Genomic DNA, 18,537 nt, shown 5'->3' on the forward strand with positions numbered 1-18,537 from the left:
GTTTTTCAAGAGGAACCGATGTGTCATTTTACCAATAGTTAACCTGGGACTCAGTCATCAAAATTCATTGCAAGTTCCAATCTCCCTCATTAAACCTTCTTTGCAGCCCACACAGCTCTCCTTACATTGAGCTTTTGAGGGCCATGAGCGAAGCCGGCGGCCGGGGCTGTGGGTCCCCGGTTCCCCAGCGAGCGCGATGGAGCCTAGTGGCGGCGACGGCCGCGTGGCTTCGGGAAACGTGCTCCTTCATCCTTGTAGTACTGCGCGGTGGTTAAATGCAAGGGCTTCCGAATCAGAGGCTGGATGGATTCTAATACAGCAGTGTGACGAGCTCTTGTTAACCAACTTTTCTAAGCCTCTGTTTTCTCGTCTGCAAAAGGGGGATGGTGGTACTTACCCTATCAGAGTTGAGAAGAGTGCATGAGATGATTGCGAGTAAAAACCTTAGCGCAATGCCTTCAAAGGCTCAATTCATTTTGCTGTTACTGTGTTTTGGAATTTCCCTGAGGGTAGACGACTACTCCAACACTATTCCCTAACGCAGCAGCACTGACCTGGGGACAGTGCGCCTCATTCAGCCAGCTCTCTGGGAAACAACTTTCTGAGGAAGAGAGATAAACAGCTGACGGGTTTCCCGGGACTCCGCAGCCCACCGAGACAGGGTTGACTGTAGGGCGCCGAGGAAAGGGGGAGGTGGGATCCCAGCAACCACTGGCGACCTCGGAGGACCGCAAGTCCCAGGGTGCAGCGCGCCTACCCCGGGTAGAAGCGAGAGACACGGCTCCGAGTCGGCTCGCGGGAGAGCCGGGGAAGAAGCAGTGCACACTGGGACTGGTAGTCCTCAGGGGGCAATTCCGCGGGTCGGAGGCGGGTCGAAGCGAGAGATCCCTTCCCAGTCCCGCCTTTTGTCCACGTCTCACTTCTCCTGGCCAATGCCCTCTCCAGTCGCCGGAGACAGCCCCTCTCCCATGAGGTCTCCATTGGTCCTGAGGCTCTACGGCTTCGGCCCTACCCGGAAGTAACGTTGGGGAGGCGGTTTCCTAGACTACGACACCGGAAAGCTGGGGGAGGCGCTCCGGGATACTGAGGGCGGAGGGCGGTGGCAGCGCTGGCGCTGGGGACCGGCTTGGTGGCTTCGGGAAACAGTTTGGCGCCGGCGGCCGTCCGTGTTACTCCGCATCCCGCCCCGTCTCGGCACGGCTAGCAGCCCCCCTGGCCACCAGCGTCCAGCAATGTGTCTCACCGGCCGGGCGTAGCAGCTGCGCGTGCGCGGAACCGCGGGGCCATGAGCGAAGCCGGCGGCCGGGGCTGTGGGTCCCCGGTTCCCCAGCGAGCGCGATGGAGCCTAGTGGCGGCGACGGCCGCGTTCTGCCTGGTGTCGGCCACCTCCGTGTGGACGGCGGGGGCCGAGCCCATGAGTAGGGAGGAGAAACAGAAGCTTGGGTAAGGGTGCTGGCAGCCTGGGGTGGGTTTCTCGGTGAGGCTGACCACAGGAGGGGTACCTGTCATTGCGACCCGGTCGCGTAGTGGCCTCTCCTGTCGCGATTGGAACGGCTCTTGCCGCGCGAGAACCCTAGAGGGGTGGACAGGGTCCGGGGAGGTGGGAACCGCCGCCCGCCACCTGACCTCGGGGGAGCTGACAGGGTGTCGCCCTGGCCGCCGGTGACATGTGCAGGCTCCTTGAAGCCAGGCGCGGTGTGTCAACGCGGCTGCCATGTCAGTGGCCCAAGAAGGGGGCTACAGCCCGCATCGCTGCGCGCTGGAGTTCTGCGGTTGGCTGCCTGTCGACCGAAGCATGGTTAGCTTTCTCGCGCAAGTGAGCTTCCAACTGGGAAAATGTTGCTGATCTCACAGTAGTTAAGGAAATGATGTTTACACCTGTTACGGAAAAGGGGGCGTTCATTGGAACTTGAACTTTACACATTTTACTATTTCCTTGCAGTGTTTTCTTGCACTGTATTTTCATAATAGAATGTTTGGGGGGAAATTATTCAAAAGTCTCAAGTATACCTATTCAGTAGTTTTTATCCGTCTTGGAAGTGTGTTAAAATTATCAATTCTATTTACACCATTTAATTCAGAGTAATACATACACGAGGTCCTACACATGAATAAGAAAAAAGCGAAGAACCAGTAGGAAATGGGAGAAAGGCATGAACGGTTAAGCCAGAAGAGGAAATGGAAGTGGTAAATAAACATGAAAAGTTACTCAACCTCCATAAACGTAGGAGATGCAGATTAAAACGAGGAGCTAGCTGGTTTTTGCCCATCAGATTAGTAAATATAATACAAAACACAAGGATACGGTTCTGGTTAGTTAAGGAATAGAAAAAAAAAGGCTTAGTGAGAGTGTAAATTGCTGTAACTTATTGGTAGTATCTACTAAAATTTAAATTGTGCACACTTTGATTCATCAGTTCTATTTCTGAGAATCTACCCTAAGAAAATAAAAGCACTCTTAATGCAGAGATAGATCCAGCCTGGGCAACAAGAGCGAAACTCTGTCTCGAAAAAAAAAAAAAAAAAGTGCATTTTGAAAGAACAGCTCTTCCTTGGAGGAAATGGTTCAATAGGGTACGTTCATATTATGGAATAATATTGAGACATTAAGAAGAAGGAAGTACGTCACTGGAAGCCTATCCAGAATATATTTCCAAAACAAAAAAAAATGCAAGTTGTAGAATAATATGTATAGTATCATCCCATGTTTTTTTTAAAAAAGAAAAAAAAAATCTGAGCTCAGAAAAAAGTGGAACGAAGATTATCTCATGGGGTTAGGCTGGAGGGGTGGTGGAACCATCAGGTCTTACTTTATGTACTTTAAATCATTGCAAAGAGTCTTGTATTCGTTTCTAAATAGCAATAAAGGTCACTTGATGGAAAAAAGCTGAAGTATCAACCATCAAAATAAAATTACCAGTAAACTCTAATAAGTATCTTACATTTTCTCTCATATGAATTTAATGTATCATTGATAAGTTTTACCAAATATCTCACTCTGTGAATACTTTACATATGTTATCTCTGTACTCCTTCCTATTTCCCAATGAATATGATCCACATTTGCAAATGAGGATGTTGAGACCCAAGGTTGACTTGTTCAGCCGCAAAGCTAGTAATTGGTAGAGCCAGCATTCAAACCCAAGCCTGTCTGATCCCAGAGCCAGGCTCTCTCCAGTGTGTTGCACGTTCATTAGACTTGGAAGAGAAGTATCAAGTCTGTTAAGAACCACAAGAATCTTATTTGACTATCACTACCCTTTCTTCATTTTTTATTAAAAACTTATTTGTAAAAGAGTCATGGATAAATCATTTTTGACCAAAATTAGTTTTTAACTGGAAAAGTTCAACCAAATTGGCTTGAAATTTCAGCTCAAATTTTGAGATCATTTATGAAAGTGAAATTACAATTATTTAGGCTTGTTAGATTGCTCTACCCTTGAGTAAGGGTAGGGTAAGAATCTAGAGCTATAAATGACAAATACACAATTATATGACTGCTTTCTCTGGGAATTTTCAGAAAACTGAACTTTGATTCATTAGATTTACCTGTGCATTTTTTAAAGCCCAAATAATGATTCATGATAAAAAGCAGAAAATGCCCCACCCCTTTCCCTCCCCACCAACAAACCAAACAGTTGATAAAGACTGGAATTGTCATGAATAGTAAGCAATTGCTCAATAACTTACACTTTGTGGAATTACTTAGCTGGTTATATGTAGTCTTATCCTTCATGGAATAAGCTTTTTGGTTTTGTTTTTAAAATTTTGCAACAGGGTATTTTGTTAATGTTATGTTTTCATTAAAAAATGAAGTAGAAAACAATCCAGTTTCTATAGCACGTGGGCAGGAGACGTAACTTTAGAAAAAGCCGACTTGGCCTGGCATGGTGGCTCATGCCTGTAATCCCAGCACTTTGGGAGGCTGAGGCGGGCGAATCACCTGAGGTCGGGAGTTCGAGACCAGCCTGACCAACATGGAGAAACCCCTTCTCTACTAAAAACACAAAATTAGCCAGGTGTGGTGGCGCATGCCCTTAATCCCAGCTACTCGGGAGGCTGAGGCAGGAAGAATCGCTTGAAGCCGGAGGCGAAGGTTGCAGCGAGCGGAGATCGTGCCATTGCACTCCAGCCCGGGCAACAAGAGCAAAACTCTGTCTCAAAAAAAGAGAAAAAGCCGACTTACAGAAATTACTGAAGAGTGGTGTAATTTTTGAACTGGGTCTGATTTCCAATACATTTTAATCCAGTTTTTGAATAGATAAAACATTATGGAAATTTTTTTTCTGTTCAGTATAGTAATTATTATACCATTCTGTATTTAAATGTGACTTTGTTAGGCTTCTATGTGTAAGTCAGAGCAATAATATTAAATAGCTCCACTTTGAAATATGTGTTCTAAAATTTGCTCATCATATGCTGCATAAATGTAAGGATTGGAAAATAGTGTATTCTCCTTGTATGCAATCATGATTTACTTACAGTCTTGAAAATTGAATGCTTGTAAAGTTGAGTTAGCAAGTTAAAGCTTATGTCATTTGTAATATACATGTCTAGGCACTACCATTGCCAATTATAGGAATTTCTACTTCTTGGTAATAATCTCGTATTCCATTTCAGGGAAGGAAAAAAAAGAGAACTTCCATCTTCCATTCATTGATATGAGTTCCTGAAAGGGACATTTTAAACTTTTTTTTTTTCTGCTTAGGACAGGATAAGAGTCTAGAGCTGTAAACCACAAATATAAAAATTATATATATATAAACATATATATATGTAAACTTACAAAGAATTAGTGCTTTAGCAAAGTGGTGGTAAGGTCTTTTTTTAAATAATGAAATGTTTTTAAGTGGTTATTATTCATATGTTGTCAGGACTTAATTTGTTCACTTCACAAGTTTGAGTGTACTTGATTTTGTTGGTGTTCATAGTCAGGATCTGGAACTGAGGTCTTTTCTGTTTGCTAGCTCTATTATTACCAGTATTTCATAATCTGTGATTATAGTTTTAAAAATGACAATTGCAGTATAACAGGAGGCAAATAAAAATATAGTCAGCAATTTCTTTAACACTTTTTTCAATTCTTGCCATCAGTGATTGGAACTTCGGTAAAAGAAAAGTTAATAGGCCGGGCCTGGTGACTCACACCTGTAATCCCAGCACTTTGGGAGGCTGAGGCGGGTGGATCACCTGAGGTCAGGAGTTCGAGACCAGCCTGGCCAACATGGTAAAACCCTGTCTCTACTGAAAATGCAAAAATTAGCCAGGCATGGTGGCAGATGCCTAATCCCAGCTACTCGGGAGGCTGAGGCAGGAGAATCGCTTGAACCTGGGAGGTGAAGGTTGCAGTGAGCCGAGATCGTGCCACTGCACTCTAGCCTAGGTGTGACAGAGTGAGACCCTGTCTCAAAAAAAAAAAAAGAAAAGAAAAAGTTAATAAAAAATTGTTAAGCTGTGTTTTCCTTTGCTAATTATTTGGCCTTGTCTGGTCATACAATTAACTTGTACTTTTTCCTGTAGTCCTCAAGTCCCTGAACTTGAGAGTGCTTAATTGAAAGGCTGCTTCCTCAGTCGCAACCTTACAGGTTTTGATTTAGTAAAATTCTGGTGTAGTGATCAGACATCTCCATTTTAAACAGTGGTTACGGAGATTTTGTGAAACAGAATTCGCCAAAACACACAACTCTCTTTTTGAGCATTAGTTTTCTCATTTTTGAAGTGAATACTATTTATTTGATTTTTGACAGTTTTTTTAGAGTAGAGCACATCATAAAAAGTATCTTTTGAAAATGTGACAAACATTAATAAATATGTACTTAAACTAGGCATTAGTGGTTTATTCAATGTAAGTGCAAAGGCAGAGGCTTCATAAAGCGTTGTTATTTCATGTCACTACACACCTGTGTACCTCTCTCTTAGTAGAACATATAGGGGAAGCAATAAATGGCAATAATAATGTTTTTTTTTAAGGGCTGTCCAGCAAAATCCCCCCTTCAAGACAGATATGTTAAATAATTGTGTTAAGAGGTCATTGTTTTACTGCATCAGATTTCCTTCTCTGATGATGGCATCTATCATTCATCAGTTTTCTTAGGAAAAATTATAAGATGAATTGTATATAAATTACTAGTAATCATTAAAGTTTGGCTCAGCTCTGTGTGGTGAGTTCATGAAAGCTTGTCTGCTAACTGTTGTAGTTTCTGATTCTGTTTATGTCCCTTTCTACCTAAATTTTTCTTTTGTTTTTATTGGTATATTTTTTTATGAGGAAGAATTAACTTTTTGAAAGATAATAAATAGAATATACTTACCTTTTTTTTTTTTTTCCATTTCTGCTCTTTTAAAATTAGGAATCAAGTACTGGAAATGTTTGATCATGCTTATGGTAACTATATGGTAAGTAGGAAGCTTATCTTTACCTACCATTTATGTGAGTTGATTATTATGTGAGCACAGTCAACTGGGAATTTTGAAACCTACAATACAATTACATTTTTTAAAAGGAAGTTTTTAAAAAACAGGGCAAAAATAGTCTTTCTGGTAGTGGTTTTTAGGGAACCAGTTTATTGAACAGATAAGAATAAATTGAAATTAGATTATGAAACTTCATTATTTAAACAGCTTCCTTGGGTGCCATCAACAATTATCATTGAGTGCTTTATATAGCTAGATATTGTGGATATATACATGAAGATGTTGTCTCTGGTCTTAAGGGAGATTATTCTCTTAATTTAAAAAAATGTTTACAATATTTATACACTGAAGAAAACCATTGCTTAAAAGAGAAACTATTACTTAGCCTCTGTCCTAATTGTATCCTCATGGACTCTGCACTGAACATATTTTGCTTTCTAGTTTGCTGATTCATATTATTTTAAAATGTTTTAGGGCTCACTTAAGATTAAATAGCAGTTTCAGTTTTACAAGATGAAAAGTTCTGGAGATCTGTTGTGCAACAACGTAGATGAAATAGCTAGCAAATTCTGGAATTCAAAATTTTGCACATAAATTGTAATTTGAAAAGAGTTTAATCATATTATCCTGAAACTTATCCCTTATAACCTTGTTTTTACATTTTAAAATATGTCAGCAGATTTTCTTCTATGATTACAACCTATAAAATGTAGTTGGGAAAGTTTGGCAGAGGACTAGCTTTAGTTCTGCTTAAAATATTTTTCAACTGATTCTGTGAATCCATTTTTTATCATATATTAACCAAATATCTTCATACACTAACATCATTGTTATCTATGAACATCTAAATATATGTAATTTATGCGTTTTTAGTTTTAAAACATGTTTTATATTTGACAGTCCTCGTTCTCTTTTATATTGTAAATTTGGAGAGAGCACATTTTGAGTTCTTAATGTTTTTAGGATATGATTTTTTTTGGATATATTTCAACATTAAAAACACAGTTTCAAATTTATTTCTCAAGACTTCAGTCATTCCCTTAATGTTTTTTTTGTTTTTTGTTTTTTGTGACGGAGTTGTGCTCTGTCGCCCAGGCTGTGGAGTATAGCGGCACTATCTCAGCTCACTGCAGCCACCACCTCCCAGGTTCAAGTGATTCTCCTGCCTCAGCCTCCTGAGTAGCTGGGATTACAGGTGTGTGCCACCATGCCTGGCTAATTTTTGTATTTTTGGTAGAGATGGGGTTTCACCATGTTGGCCAGGCTGGTCTCGAACTTCTGACTTCAAGTGATCTGCCCACCTCTGCCTCCCAAAGTGTTGGGATTACAGTTGTGAGCCATTACACCCGTTCTGTTTTTTAATTAATTTTTTTTTGTCACCCACATGTCAACCCTTATTTCTTTCAAAATCATTTATCCCTGGTTAATTCAGTTTGGGCAAAGCATAATTTAACAAATCTAGGCTAATGATTTTGAGATGGCCAAGTGGTTCCATCCTATACCCTCAGACCTTAGCCATCTCGTAAATGCATACTGATGAATGCAGTTCCAAAGTTAAATAAAATAGCATATAGCTGGATAAGTTCAGTTTCTCACAATGAATAGGATCATCTCTTTATAAAGCATGGTATCTTTAATATCTTGTTCTTTTTAGGTAGAACAGTTATATCAATGGCAGAAAGTTATATCAATACATTTTTTCTAACTATAGAATACACTTAGTAGGTTTGTGACAGTGCAGGTACTGAGGGCAGCTTTCAGAGGACTTTCTGGCCTGTGCCTACTGGGACCTAACTGAGTAACTTTCTGCTACAATTAACTACTTAATAAGATTTAAGAGAGAGGGATTTCAGCTTCAAAGACTGGGAACTCTTGAAAGTAACATTGTCTTATATATTTCCAGTGGGACCATACGTGTCCACTGTAATATGTATTTGAAAATGTTCAACTATTTTACAATATGAGTGACTCTTGCTGTGTACTCCTTCTATATTCAATCTGTGTGAGGTCTGTAACCCAAGATTTAGTCTAGAATTTACACTTCCTCTTTTCAAGTTCTCAACTAACATGACACAGTTCTAAAATATTAAAGAGAATACAGTTGCCTTGTATTTGTTATTTGAAGTCAGTTGGAAATTTTTTTCCGGTCCCTACACTCAGAAACACTTTTAGCTTTCTGTAGGGTAAAAGTGTATAGGTTTTGGAGTTAGAAGGGCTTGAGTTCAAATCCTGTCTCAGCTATTTACAGGTTGGACCCTAAACAGGTTATTTAACCCATCTGAGCAGTGTCTTTCTATGTAAAATGAGAATAATTGCAAAGAGTTATTGTAGACTATAGATTTTTTTTTAAAGAACAGGAACCAATTTCTTTAATTTTTAATACATTCACCTTTTTTATATGTCTTGTGCCTGGTACATAAATGCTTAGCAAATTTTTTTGAAGGAACTGAATTGAATTCTTGTGAAGATGAAGTAAAATAATGTTTCTTTTTTGCATTTGATCATTGTGATATATCTTTGTGTTTAAATGCAAAGAAATAATAAACTTAATTAAAAATACAAGTTTAAGGTGAATTTCAGGGCCTGTAAGTCATTTACTTTTTTGTAGTCAGTTGCCTACTATCCTAAAATATAAAATGCCTGGTACATGGCAGGCTTTTAATAAATGTTGAAAGTTTTTCCTCATTTCTCACTAGTTCTTTCTAATACTACTCTCCAGTCTGGTCTACAGTAGAACAATTCCTTTAACCTTCTTGCTTCCCAGGAAAGCAGTGGTGTTTTCCAAAGACAAGCAATATAGTATTATTAAGAGCAAGAACTCTGGACTTGGAGCAGGACACCCTGAGATGGCTCTGCCACCTCTCATCTGGGTTACAATGGGAAAGTTACCTAGTCTCCCTGAGCCTGTTTCTTCATCTCTGCAAAATGAAGACAATGGTTTGCCAGCCTCACAATGTTGTTAGAAGGATTAAGCAAGTTAATATAATGAAAGTGCTTAGAACTAATATCTGGCAAATAGGAAGCATGATGTAAGAATTTACTACTGCTACTGATAACGACTACTACTATCATTATTATTTATTTCCTGCCTAAATTGAAATTGCCCTCCTAAAATCCACTTAGCCTGTAACTCAGAACTTGTTCTCCAGATAGGACATAGAACTTGCTTAAAGCGCATACGTTCTTTCCTGTTCTTGGCATGTGCCCTTTGAACTTATTTTCTATTAATGCAATAGAAGGTTCTATTAATGCTATTTCTTAATAGAAATGTCCTGCCAGCTTTAGGTAGATTACTACATCTCTGCCATCTCTGGACTTAAATCTAGGGATTTTTGGGTTTTTAACACTTATTGGCATGACTATTAATAAAGACTATGTTTGACAAATGTCTAGCCCCAGTCAGTCTGCAGTTTACCCACAGTGAATTGCACAGATGGCTTTCTCGTTTACCAAATAACATGAATTTGATGTTTATCTTAGCAGTTCTTGTGTGACCTTATTTAACCCCAGGCCACAGTCACTTTAGGGCTTCTGTTAGCATGTTTTGAGTATTTGTGTTCAGTTTAGTTTGCAGATTAATTTAGATGACAAAATGACATGTATTTGGGCCATCCAAATGTAGAACCTTTTTGGAGCTCCCAGTGTTTTCCTGTCTGTGTTAGACAACTCAAACTGTTACAAGCAAAAACTATATTCTGGTAAGAGCCCTAAACATTAAAAATAAGCTTGGATAGAGTTGGTAAGCACAATTTCCTTTAGTAGAATCATACCTAATAACCACTATTAAGCTTGATTTTGTGAAAGCAACAGTAGAATAGTCTTTATTAATCAAACCAAAGGAACTGTTTCAAAATGAACTTCCTGTGCATTTCTAGATTTATGTACATTTTTTTGGAGTGCCTCTCCCCTACCCCCCAATGTTTAAAAAAATTTTTTATTGTTGTAAAATATACATAATATGAAATTTACCATTTTAACCATTTAAGTTTACAGTTTTGTGGCATTAAGTACATTCATATTGTTGTGCATTCATCTCTAGAAATTTTTTCATCTTCCCAATCTGAAACTCTGTACTCAGTGTTTCTCTTTAATGGTTCATTCATCAAAAACAGTAATTCTGTAAACAAAGTATTTTAGGCATGGTACTAATGGGAGTAAGGGAGATATAAATTTATATTTACCTTTTTTTGTGTAGACTGTTGTGGGACTATCATCTATGAGTCATTGTTCCTTGGCCTTTGCTTTCAGAACATCCTAAAACCCTACCAAAATTACACAAGAAATTCTGTAGTATCCTCTCAAAACATTTTGTAATCACACTCTGATACTCTACATAGAATTTTAATTCAGTAGAACCAGATCGTTCAGCTAATTCATCTTTTTTAGATATAATTTACAGACAATAAAATTTCAAATTGAGTGCACAATTCTTTTTTGACAATTGTATACAGTTGTTTAACCACCATCACAGTCATGATACAGAACATTTTCATCACCCCAAAAATTTAACTCATAGTTATTTGCAGTAAATTCCTTCTCCCCGCCTCTGACCCCTAGCAACCTTGATTTGTGTTTTGTCACTATACCTTTCTCTTTCCTAGGATTTCATATATATGGTATCATACAGTACATAGTCTTTTGATTTACTTTCTTTCATTTAGCATGATGCTTTTGAGATTTATCCATGTTGTTGGAGATATATTGTAATTCCTATTTATTGCTCAGTAGTGTTAGTTGATTTGATAGAACACAATATTGGAGATATATTGTAATTCTTATTTATTACTCAGTAGTATTAGTTGATTTGATTGAACATAATTTCTTTGTCCATTCACCATTTAATGAGTATTTGACTTATTTTTGGTCTTTGGCTATTATTGTATTAATAAAGCTGCTGTCAACCTGTGAGTGCAAGTTTTTATTTGGGCATACATTTTCATATATTTCCCACCTAGGAATAGGATTACTAGGTCATATGGCAAGTGTAAGTTTAACTTAATAAGAAATGCCAATCTTTTCTAAAATGGCTATAATATTTTGCATTTCCCACCAGCAGTATATGAGTTTTAATTATTCTATGTCCTTCCACTTGGTATTTCCAGTCTTACTAATTTCAGCCATTCTGTTGGGTGTATAGTGGTAGTTCATTGTGATTTTAATTTGATTTTTCCTGATGATTAATGACATTGAAAATTTTCCCATATGCTTATTTGCTATTTATATATATATATATATATATATATATTTGTCATTTGTTCTGTTATTACTGAGTTATAAAAGTTAATATGTTCTGGATATTAGTCCCTTATCAAATATATGCTTTGGATATATTTTCTCCCAGTCTGTGCTTTACATTCTAATTTTCTTAACAGGAACTTTTGAAGCACAAATACTTTAAATTATGATCAAGTCCAGTTTATTATTTTTCTCTTATGATTCATGCCTTTTATAGCCTACCTAAAAAATATTTGCCTGGCCCAATGTCACAAATTTTTTCTTGTTTTTTTTTTCTAGATGTTCTATAATTTTAGCTTGTTCATTAGATCTATAACTGATTTTGAGTTAATTTTTGTATATGATGTGAGGTAAAGGTGGATTTATATATATTTTTAATGTGGCTGTCTAGTTATTCCAGCACCATTTGTTGAAAATAATATCCTTTCCCTACTGAATTATTTTGAAATATGTGTAAAAAAAATTGGTTTATCATGTATACATGGGTGTGTTTCTAGACTCTGTATTTTGTTTTGTTGATCTATCTACCCTTATACAAATATCACATTGTCCTGATTATTGTAGTTTAATAGTGGGTCCTGAACTCAGGCAGTTTAAGTCTTTCAGCTTTGTTGTTCTTTTTTAAAATTGCTGAAGTTACCAGATCTAGGAGCAAAGAGTCAGTTTTTGATGCTGCTTTGACTTGAGTGGTTTAGAGCAGAAGTCTGTTACCTCAAAGCCCTAGTAAATTTAGAGTCTGATATGGAGGGTCTATTATGATTTATTTTATTTTATTTTATTTTTGCTCTTTCAGCTAGGCACATGTTCTACTTAATTTATATAGGACTCTCATCATCTGAGTTTTATTTCTGAGTGATAATTATTAAATGTTTCTCATGGCTCTGAGTCATATCAATATGAATTACATATCCCTCAACAATAAATTGTGAAGAGAGAGGAGGTATTACTGTGCCTCAAAAAGCCAGGATGTTTGAAGCTTGATAAGGCTGTTAATTTGCCACGTATGCATTGCTCTGAATTTGTGCAAACTGTCTGTAGTTTGCTTTGTGGTTAACCCAAAGAAAAAGGTGTGGTTGTATTTTTATTCTTAATCTTGAAACAAAGAGACAAAGTATTTTTACACCTGGTTTGAAACTCCCTTATTTGATTATTCTGGGTTGCAATTGCTATTAATATTTTTATTATCTAGATTAATTTCAAGATTTGAATGTCATATTTAATTTAGAGTTTGAATTTATATTAATTTCAGACAGAGGTGTGTGTGTGTGTCTATGTGTTAGAAAACCCTAAAAAACAGCAGTATGAAGTTTTCTATGCAGTGTTTAAAATAGTAAGGAACTGTTTACAACCTAATTAACATTTGAATGATGTTTTACAAAGATTCTTTCAAAATACATTAGGAACTTTAAAAAATTTTTGTATTTCTTCTAAGTGTTGTTTATATGTGTTAAATATAAAACTATAAAGCAATAAAAATGTACATTCTGGGAAATCAGTTCTGTTGGAATTGACACATAAAAGAGTAGTCAGGAATTTGACACATGAAAAGATACGTGTAAAAGTAATTAGGGGCTGGGCATGGTGGCTCACGCCTGTAATCCCAACACTTTGGGAGGCCGAGGCAGGTGGATCACCTGAGGTCAGGAGTTCAAAACCAGCCTGGCCAACTTGGTGAAACCCCGTCTCTTCAAAAAGACAAAATTATCCGGGTATGGTGGCGCACACCTGTAATCCCAACTATTCTTGAGGCTGAGGCAGGAGAATTGTTGAACCTGGGAGGCAGAGGTTGCAGTGAGCTGAGATTGCACCACCACACTCCAGCCTGGGTGAAAGAGTGAGACTCCATTTCAAAAAAAGTAATTAGGAATTTATGCTGAAATATTATATATAATATTAAAATTACATGGTATTGAACTCAGAATTTAGTAGCTGTATGTGGATTCTGATGCTATCAAAACATGTGTTGCCTAGAATCCTCTACCCAGGAATGGATCATTACAGAGCACGCAATTTTCTAAATGTCTGAAAGGTTGCCATCTTCAATGCAAAGTATTCTTTAGCCTGCTTTGAAAGTTATTTCCCCCCCTTTCTGTGTGTATTTTTTCCTTCCCTTTCCTATGTGTTTAGTGTTCCTGGCCACTAGTCTGTATTTCTGCTGCTAATTTGCTATGAGTTTGGAATCTAAATAAGTTGACTGAGAGGCAGTAGGAGAGAGTTGGACATGGAATTGGGAGTTTTTTTGCTGAATTTCAAGAACTAAGAATCATATGGACATTCACATAATAAAAACAAGTCATATACAAGATACAAAAGACCACTCTAGTCTTAGAAACTTTGCCATAGCAACACCCAGCAAATGCAAGAAGAGTATAGAACTGTATCTTCAAACTTCTGAAGGAAAAAAAACTGTTCCAGCCATTTTATAACCATTCAAATTTTTCTTCCAATAAGGCAAAAGACAGCCTAACCCAGGAATATCAGAGAACTACAATACCCATTATACTCTTATTTTAAAACAAATAAGCAATAAAATACCTGAGTATATCAGGCAATCAAGAGATGAACAAAGTAAAAACTAAGAAATTGGAGAAGCCTTAGAAAAATGCTGTGCATCAACTCCACTTGGGTTCTAACACTAGCAACTTGGGGAATTATGGTTCCAGACCAGAATGTAGATGTTATAAACCTTCAAAGTCTTTGTCAAAGCATCAAAACTTTTCTTTCTGATGGTTATAAATATAAGAAAAATGAAAAAAATAGCAAAACTGTTATTTACTATATGGTAATTAAAAATATTAGAAACATTGAAATTTAAGGTCGTTTCATTTTATTTTTTATTTTTAATTTTTATTTTTTTTTGAGACGGAGTCTCACTCTTGTTGCCCAGGCTGGAGTGCAATGGCGAGATCTCGGCGCAGTGCAGCCTCTGCCTCCCAGGTTCAAGCGATTCTCCTGCCTCAGCCTCCCGAGTAGCTGGGATTACAGATGCCTGCCACCACACCCAGATAATTTTTTGTATTTTTAGTAGAGATGGGGTTTCACCATGTTGGCCAGGCTAGTCTCGAACTCCTGACTTCAGGTGACTCACCCACCTTGGCCTCCCAAAGTGCTGGGATTACAGGCGTGAGCCTCCGCACCTGGCCTTATTATTTTTTAAACAAAAGACTCATTAAGAGTAGTTTAAACAGTGCTTTCCTTGCTGCCTTCTCATTGTATAACTTCAGTTACAGAGGAGGCATCTTTTCTATACTTGGTGAATTGGCATACTCCTTTCTAAATTTGGATCAGCTTCAAATATTTTGTCCTTTGCTCTTTCAGTGTCATGAAATATCTGAGGATTTCTTTAATGGGAAGTTTTTTTGTGGGCATAGCTTTTTCTGTGACATCTTCAACCTTTATGTCACAACCACTTTCTTAATGTGTGTCAATAACTTGGCCTTTATTAAGTTTCTGTGGCTGCTTATCTGTAGTCTCTTGAATGGAGAAAGTGTCGACATTCCCATGGTCAGCTAAAATTTGTTGATAACCTCATTTATGTTCAATTCAAATTTCACTTCGTGTTGTCACCTTTTATTTCTTTGCCAGACTCTCATGTTTGTTGGCTAATTCTCCTTTGTTCATTTTTGTAAACTGTTACGTAGGATTATCACGGGGTGACTAGGAGGCAACATACACTCACCTCTGTGTGAACTGAGTAAACAGAGCGATCATTCACTTGACAGACTTTGAAAGAAGTAATGTGATTGATCACCGATCATGATGAGCATGTTATTTACATAATGATTTGTGGACTAAAGAGCTAGCATCAAAGTTTGTGTTTTATGTAATTACAGTTAATATATCATGATAACTGAAATTTGAACCATGTTGTTGGGTGTGTAACGAATTTGTAGTAATTGAAACTTGTGTATAGTGAGACCATACAAAGTGAGACTCCCTCTAATAACATAACTGACAAAAATCCTATATTGAGGGGGAGAATTATGAGTATGTTAATCCTATTATTCTTGGTGCAGGGAGTTAGTATTACCTAAAGTTGAAACATGTACTTAACACGATTCTAACCTCGAAATATTTCTCATAATTATATTTTATTAATTTTAGAGGAATCTTTCAGAAACTGTCCCTTGGTGAAGCAAATATAAAGATCAGCAGGTCTTTATGGTTTTTATTCTTTTCTGTTAAGACCCGTGGCAAGTAGGTAGAAATGTTCTAGTCCAGTTTCACAAAAGCAACCACCCAACTTAAAGAGCCTAGCCCTGGCTCGTGGCCATGTATGGAGGGCCACCATCATCAACTCCTATGTCCTTTGGGCATTAACATAACTCCCGCTAAAATCTGTCTTTATTCCTAATACCCATGTTGTGGTCAGTGCAGCTTTATCTTCTATACTCCACCGTTTAATTTTGGTACTTGAAAATTTCTTACTCTCAAGCTCAACTATGTGTTAAAAAATAATTTATAACATTTATTTAGCATTTCATTGTGTTTGTAGTGGGTAGGGAAGGAAGATTCCTCCATGTACTTCATTACCATCTACACCAGAAATGATCTGTCATGGTCATTATTAAAATAACAAAAATCCCAGTAATCCAAACTATAAAGTACCTATTAATAAATATTAAGAAATATGTGCAACCTATAGGATGAAACTGAATTCATAAAAGAAGATCTGAATTAATACAGTGACCTACTGTATTCTGAGAAGGGAAGGCTCAGTTGCTAAAGATATAAATTCTCCCCAAATTCAGTTCTTCCAATTAAAATTTCAGTAAAATTTAAGGAAATATCAAAGTTCTCCAGAAGGGTAAACTTAATAAAATAATTTTTATATAATAAAATAATGGTTTATTGATTTTAATGATAAAATAATTAAAATTTAATTTAATTTTTATAATTAATGATTTAAATTATTACTTTTAATTTTAATTATTTTAATGATAAAATAAAGTAATTTTAATAATTAAAATGAATTTAATTAAAATTAATTTAAATTTAATTATTTTATTAAAATTAAAATAATTTTAATGATAAAATAATTAAAATAATGGTTTTGGAGTAGGAATAGGCAAATAGATCTGTAGAATGAATAAATACTACAGAAATGTGTTCGTGAAAAGTTTAGAACTAATGAACCCAATATTTCAAGCCATTGGGGAAAGGATGGATTGTTTTAAAAGTAGTATTTAGAAAATTATCTATTTTTGGGGAGCAAATGCAGTTATATTCCTATTTCATATTATAAATGAAAATAGATTCCAGATGGAGTAAATATCTAAATATAAAAAAAGTATAACAGTGCTATTTTCAGAGGCTCAGGGTTTCCTTTTAAGCATGCTTGAAAGCCAGAAACCATAAGGTGAAAGCAAGATAAAGTTAAAAGCCAAACAAAAGAGAAAAATGTTTACTGTGTGTGACAAACATAATGTATGAGAGTCTCTTGTGGCCAAAAAAAGCAACCAATGGAAAGATGGGCAAAAGATCAACAGACATTTCAAAAAAGAAATAGCAATGGATAATACAAAAAGATGTTTATCCTCATTAGTAATGAATCTTTAGATACCATCTTTTACCTAGGAGATTGGCAAAATGTGAACTATTGATCATTTCCTATGTTAGTGAGAATGTAATTGAGTGTAGATTGGTGTCCTCAATTTGTAGCATTTACCAAAAATTAGTTATACATACCTTTGACCCTAATGGGTCTATTTTTAGGTATCTGATACATAGAAATACTGGCATATGTTCAAAAGATACATGCACATAGGTGTTTATTGCATCATTGTTTATATAGAAAAAAATTGAAATCAACCTCCATGTTCATCAGTAAAGGGATACTTTGAGGAATGGGTACTGCTAAGGGGATAGACTCTGGAGTCAGGGTACCTGGCTTTGAATTCTGGATCATTTACTAGATGTGTGATCTAGGCTTACTTAACTTCTCTGGGCCTCAGTTTTTTCATCCATGAATTAGAGATAATTGAATCTACTTCAGAGCATTGTGACAATTAACTAAAATATATAGATAGAATATCGCTTAGAATATAAGTACTCATTAAATATTAGCTAATGTTATCAGTTTGTAGTTATTAGAATAGAGTACATCTGTAACATTCTAAAAACATGGGAAGAAAACTCCATGATTTAAGTAACAAATGTTAGAGCAATATGTGCATATGGCATGAACACCTGTTCGTAAATAAAATTTTAGAATAATATATGTGTATGTATTTGAATGTATGTGGGATAAATCTGGAAGGATAAATGCCAGTCTTATCAGTAGTTAGCTCTAGGAAGTGAGATTGGGGAGGGGAGGGGAAGCAGATTATCAGTTTTTTAAAGAAATTTTTTGGTATTGTTTGACTTTTTTCCAAGCATGTATTACATTTGTAATTAAAGATTTTTGAAAAGATTCCACAGGGTGTAAATTTAGTACAACTTTTGACTATTATTTTACTTTTTAACTGTGAAAAAGTTATGTTCTCAAAATGATGTGTGCTTTCTCTTATTTTCCTTAGCGACTTACTAAAGTTTTCCTTGCAGGAACATGCTTACCCTGCTGATGAACTCATGCCTTTAACCTGTAGAGGTCGAGTTAGAGGCCAAGAGCCAAGTCGCGGTGACGTTGATGATGCCTTGGGAAAGTGAGTATTAACACAGGGCATGGCATGGCATCTCAGAGTTCCCAAGTCTTAGACTTTTACAGACAGTTTACATATAATAATATTTCTAGGGATTGGCTAAATTTTAAAGACTGTTTTATGTATTACATTATGCTCCTTTATTCCCTTCTGTTATCATTTATAAAAGATTAATCAGTTTACATCTTGGATCAGAGAAAAGTTAGTTGTTAAGCTGCATATAACTTAAAATATATGTAAGTTTTAT

The 18,537-nt window shown here is 36.6% G+C and overlaps 1 protein-coding gene across 16 annotated transcripts in view; it reads left to right on the forward strand.

The window, feature by feature from the left end:
• The first annotated feature begins 837 nt into the window (after positions 1–837).
• Positions 838–18,537, forward strand: part of EDEM3 (ER degradation enhancing alpha-mannosidase like protein 3) — a 64,506-nt gene continuing 46,806 nt past the window's right edge. For 12 of the 16 annotated variants that reach the window (XR_010156917.1, XR_010156918.1, XM_009439564.5 and 9 more), the window contains exons 1-3: positions 838–1,443; positions 6,351–6,396; positions 18,193–18,293. Coding sequence is in view for 14 of the 16 variants with exons in the window: in XM_009439564.5 (XP_009437839.1) it covers positions 1,286–1,443; positions 6,351–6,396; positions 18,193–18,293 (305 nt within the window). In the remaining 2 variants the exon portion in view is untranslated. The remainder of the gene's footprint in view (positions 1,444–6,350; positions 6,397–18,192; positions 18,294–18,537) is intronic. The other 4 variants (XM_016934064.4, XM_063810453.1, XM_063810458.1 and 1 more) reach the window with 3 other exon arrangements.

This window comes from Pan troglodytes, chromosome 1 (assembly GCF_028858775.2).
Source record: "Pan troglodytes isolate AG18354 chromosome 1, NHGRI_mPanTro3-v2.0_pri, whole genome shotgun sequence".
Lineage (NCBI taxonomy): Eukaryota > Metazoa > Chordata > Mammalia > Primates > Hominidae > Pan > Pan troglodytes.